This window comes from Octopus bimaculoides, chromosome 2 (genome assembly GCF_001194135.2).
Source record: "Octopus bimaculoides isolate UCB-OBI-ISO-001 chromosome 2, ASM119413v2, whole genome shotgun sequence".
NCBI classification, from domain to species: domain Eukaryota; kingdom Metazoa; phylum Mollusca; class Cephalopoda; order Octopoda; family Octopodidae; genus Octopus; species Octopus bimaculoides.
Window position 1 is genome coordinate 169096912 of NC_068982.1, and position 5240 is coordinate 169102151.

Here is a 5240-nt window from a genome sequence, read left to right on the forward strand (position 1 = left end):
AGAGAGAGAGAGAGAGAGAGAGAGAGAGAGAGAGAAAGAGAGAGAGAGAAAGAGAGAGAGAGAGAGGATATGTATACATTTATATATGTAGATATACAGTAGTAAAAAGAAAATAGAATGTGAAAAAGAATAGTAAAATGAAAATCTTCCAGAAAGACAGAAGAAACAAACAAACAACAAACAAAAAACACCTTAAAATGTCTACTTACTGGGAAGGAGTAAACAAACAGTACGATTAGCAAGATCACGATGATAATTATTAATGCAAAGAGCAATTTCCATTTGTAATTTCTCCAGAAGATATATTTAAATGTTTTCCAAGGAGAGGTAAACCACATGAATGATGTATCAGGTCGGCTGTTGGGAAAAAAAAAAAAAAAAAAATGTAAATAAGTACATTAATTTCTGAACAAAATTGTTTCAGTTGACCTCATCTGAAAGCAATATTTGTACCATTGCTTAACCCTTCAGCATTTAAACTGGCCAGATTTGGCCTTTCACACCTACCCTACAAGGTTGTTCTAAAAATAAACAATAACATCAGTGATATTTTGAAGCTAAGAGATAGTGGATGATTAATTCAAAATAATGTGAATAAATAAGCAATCTGACTGCAAAAGGGTTAAACACTGTCTTGAATGACAAATGGTTTTTCTCTTTAGGACTTTGCAGAACATTATATATCTCTTGTCAGCAGTTGATGCTTTCAAAAAGGCCTCAAAGCTGAGCACTAGAATTACATAACCTCTTTTATCAAGATGTATCCTTTAGAACAGCTTGAACAAGTCTGTTTAATTGGCTTAAAACCAGTTCTGGTCTGAATCCAATACCATGTATTCTCTTCAGTAAGCTTCCACATGTTAAGCTAATTAAATAGCACTCATTTTAATTATCAATGTACCTACACTCCTCATCCAAAACATGGACTATTACATATCTAATCAGCATCTTTAATGACTTGAATGAAATGGTTATTAAATAAAAATAATTATACTTTGCAATAGTTTGTAGATATGTAGGTGGACTACACATTACATAAGTATCTTATAATTTCATAACCTTCATTCTCCAACTATTCGTTTGCAAGCCAATAACTAATGACAGAGATTCAACTGCTACTTCTGGCAGTTCAAACAAATATTAGCTTTGTCTATTTATAATTATCATCATTAGAAGAAACTGACTACCGAGGCACCATACTACTACTACTACTACTACTACTACTACTACTACTAAAAATCTATTACAAAAGGCAGCATCTTGAATAAGAGCTACAATACGTGAATAGAATTGGAGACTGCCAGATAAACGAGTGAATGGATCATTTCAAAGTCATTGGTGTCACATTGAATCCATCACCAATGCAAATATTAACAGGTTTTTCAATTTAGCTGTAAACAGATTTTTAAGACAGTTCACTGTTCTAATCAGTAAGAGTACACTATATATTATGTGAGTTTAGTTAGCTTGACATATTAACTTAATCATCAAAGAAGACCCACCACACTAGATTTGTATTTACAAGTGCGTATCTCCATATTGAAAGGATTAATACTTATCACTTAATGTGATTTTTATCTCTTGAATTTAGAAAATAGATAAACTTGTGTATTCTACTTCTAATATGAAATGAAATTATGTCAAATTGGATGTGTGTATATGTGTGTCTATGATAAACCATTATATTTATCACTATCAAAGGTAGATGAGTTGTAAAACTCTTAGAGTATTGTCCCATATACTTCACAGCACTTAGTTTTGTCGCATTATGCTCTGATGTCATAATAATGAAGCAGTCAGAACATATTTGAGAATAATGAATTTTTAGAGATAAGAGATGTAACACAGTAAAGTTATGGTATTGCAGGCTCTTTCAATCCAAACAATATATAAATAGAAAGCATCATTGAGGAGCACGCTAAACTTACTTTGGGGGCTCTAAATGAGGGTTTTCATTTGGATCTTCTCTGCCAGTACCAGCAGGCCGCTGTATAGCTTCATCCTCTGTGACCAGTTCTAATTCCATTTCAAGTTTACCCTGTTAGAGATGGCAAAAACAAAAAATAGAAAAAAATATATAGTTTTAGGAAAAAAATTCCGCAAATGATATGGAACTGAGATATTAGCATCCAAAGAAAATTAAATTATTCTCCTATTAGTAGTCATGTTGTCAAAGTCTCTTTTTGTGCATGTGTATGAGCAGGTGGGTGTAAGAACTGACATATGATAAAGTATGATTACATTATAGGAGCAGTAGAAAAGGCAGATAGATGAGAAACAGAGGATATAGTGCATTTCTGAACCAGAGACTGAAGTATGTCTATGAATGACGTGGTACCAATCAGTTGAGTGGCCTCCCTCAGGATACTGTCAAGAATTTGTGTATGTGTATGTGAGCTAAATGTGGGCACAATACCTGAGTTTTATTGAGTGTCAGTAACTGTTAGGGGATGAAGTGTTTTCTGATCCTGAAGAGAGGGATTACTTTTTGAAATGCAACCCTAGTTATGTTAAGGACATTTGGAGTGATCATGAAGGCTGCTCATGTTTCCTGTTTATGAATATTACTTTTTTTTGTTTTTTGCTATTAAGGGATCACTGAACTATTTTTTACACTTGAGAAATATTGATTCATATACCAGAATGGACAACAGATATTAAATGATGATGATGATGATACATCACTGTTCCAGTACAAATGACAAAGAATAGGAAACTTACAGTTAACTGCCTGCCTTCCTTATCTTCACTGTAGCATGGCCAAAAGCCACGAATTCTTCGTTGTTCAAATAGTGAAAATGTTTTCACAGGAGGGCCTCCTGCAGATGGAATTTGTTTAAGATTGCACTGGGAGGCTTTCTTGGAAGGAGTTGGCATGGAATTGAGATTTAACTCCAACACACCTGGGAGAAAAGAAAAAAATTGAAAATTAAGAGAACTTTCATATCTTGTTGACATTGTTATCAATCTAGTTATATCAATATATAAAAAACATAAACTAAGTATAATTGATTCCACTTAAAACATCAAACTGTTCAACAGAAAATCCATGTAAAATTGATCAGCTAATTGCTAATACTAATGATTTCAATTTCAGTTAATACCATAACATTTTTTGTCCAATTAGAATTGAAGAAAACTTTTGAAATGTAGCTTAAAATTGAAAATATGTTTGAGTTAATATGAATGAAGCCATTCAGGAAGCTATCTTTTCATGACAAATTAAAATGACAAGAGTTTACAAACAACCCATGTCAAAAGAATGAAATATGTAAGTTATTCTTACAATTCAGTCCAAAATCATTTTAAATGATATGTAATTGTGTGACGAAATTCTTCAATAAATATAATTTTCATTGGCAGTAGAATTTGTGAAAAAATAGACAGCTTTGAGTTAAGCAGTGAATGGACATTATTAGAGTCCTTTCATTTATTAACAACAGTAGCTTGTGAGTGATTCAATTCTAATTTTTCTTAACCCACATGATCCTAATTGTTGTTTGTGAGTAATTTCAAAGTACATGAACATCTTGTTATGCTTTGATAAGTGAAGAATATCAAAACCAATTGAGAAATCTCACAGGAGATAAGCCAATTATCCTGCTTATGAGATATATATATATATATATATATATATATAGATAGATAGATAGATAATTCTGTTAGGTGTTAAATAACCACCCAAGGGATATTAAATATCCAAAGAACTTACTGGGTTATTTACCTATATAAATAACATTGCTATGAACTATTTCTCATAACAGATAGGTAAAGAATAAATCAGTTTATCAAAATATCAATATAAATTAGAAATGGAAACAAAATAAAATTTTATGATTAAATAATTTAATCATTAAATGATAAATTCAATTCATTTTTATTATTTCTATACAAACAAATAACAAATCTAGTTACAGCTGTTTCCACATCATTAAATAACAGGTTCTGTTTTTCAAAAATTAAAAATACAGTTTTAAATTTAATGAGGTTTCATCAGACAGACAGCATGTGGTGAATAAATTGTCATCTGATGCAAAAATGAAAATAACACTGACATATCAAAATTACATCAAAATATCTTGAAATACTAAAGAGTAAATTCATTCAATAAAATCATCATCGGCTTCAACCATGACCTCCAGACAACTTCGGAATCTCTCACAACTCTTGGTTTCCTTGTTTAAGTTGGAGAATGCTGCCATAATCCTTGCCTTCACTTCATCTTTGGAGTTTTGTTGGTCTCTCACTCAACACATAATAATCAAGTGGGTTGCAGTGTGGGGCGTTAGGTGGTCAGATGTCAGGGGTGATGTGGTTGCAGAAATTGTCTGATAGCCATGACTGGGTTCTCCTGCTTGTGTGGCATGGTGCAGAATTCTGCTGCCAGACATAGGGTCTTCCAACAGCCATCCTGTTGACCCAGGGCAGCACTACCTCCTCCAACCACTTGATGTAAGCCTCCGTGTTGAGTCTGAGGCCATGAGGGAAGATGAATGGGGCATAACGTCACCATCACTAGTGATTACTCCAAACACCATGATGTTGACTGGATGTTTGATTTTTATCTCTCAGCACATATTTTGGGGACATATCAAGCCAACGGTTGTTCTGTATGTTCACCATCTGATCTTGCTTTGGTTTTTCTCAAATGAGAAAAATTTCTGCCATGTTTGGTTGGAGAGGATGCTTGAGTTTGTTCAAAAGCTTTGTAGTGTGGTCTTTCCTCTTGTCTTTGATGGCTTGGGATAAAAATTGGCCTTTTTTCATCTTGTATGAAGAATATCAAATGTCTTCATGCACTACCTGCCTGATAAGTAAATCAGACACTCCCATGTCCCTGGCAATGGACCTGGATCTCACCAACAAATTCAGGAGTTCTTTTCTTATCAGAACAATCAGAATGAGTTTTCTGAGCTGCTGTACCTTCGTAATCACCATTAGACTCATCCAACTCATTTCGAATCCTCTGCACTATCCTCAGATTGACACCCAGACACTCATAAATGTTCATATTGGAGCTTCCGGTGTGAATGCCAAGCGGTACAGCATGTTGTTCCCAAATTTCTGGCAGAGTGAATTGCATCATGGGTTGTTTTTCTCACAGACAGTGCACAACTTACCCTACTATACTGCGTAGTCAACAAAATCAAAAACAATGCACGTGTGAAATTAAAAACATAAAATGGCAACAATTTACCCATCGTACCCTGTATGCATATATATGTGTATGTGTATATATA

General features: G+C 33.6%; 1 protein-coding gene across 9 annotated transcripts in view; it reads right to left on the reverse strand.

Annotated features, from left to right (window-relative positions):
- Nucleotides 1–5240, reverse strand: part of LOC106876851 (myoferlin) — a 204650-nt gene that overhangs the window by 8625 nt on the left and 190785 nt on the right. For all 9 annotated transcript variants that reach the window (XM_052965716.1, XM_052965717.1, XM_052965718.1 and 6 more), the window contains 3 exons: nt 2722–2903; nt 1929–2038; nt 210–357 (listed from right to left, as the gene is read on the reverse strand). In XM_052965716.1, the coding sequence (XP_052821676.1) occupies nt 210–357; nt 1929–2038; nt 2722–2903 (440 nt within the window). The remainder of the gene's footprint in view (nt 1–209; nt 358–1928; nt 2039–2721; nt 2904–5240) is intronic.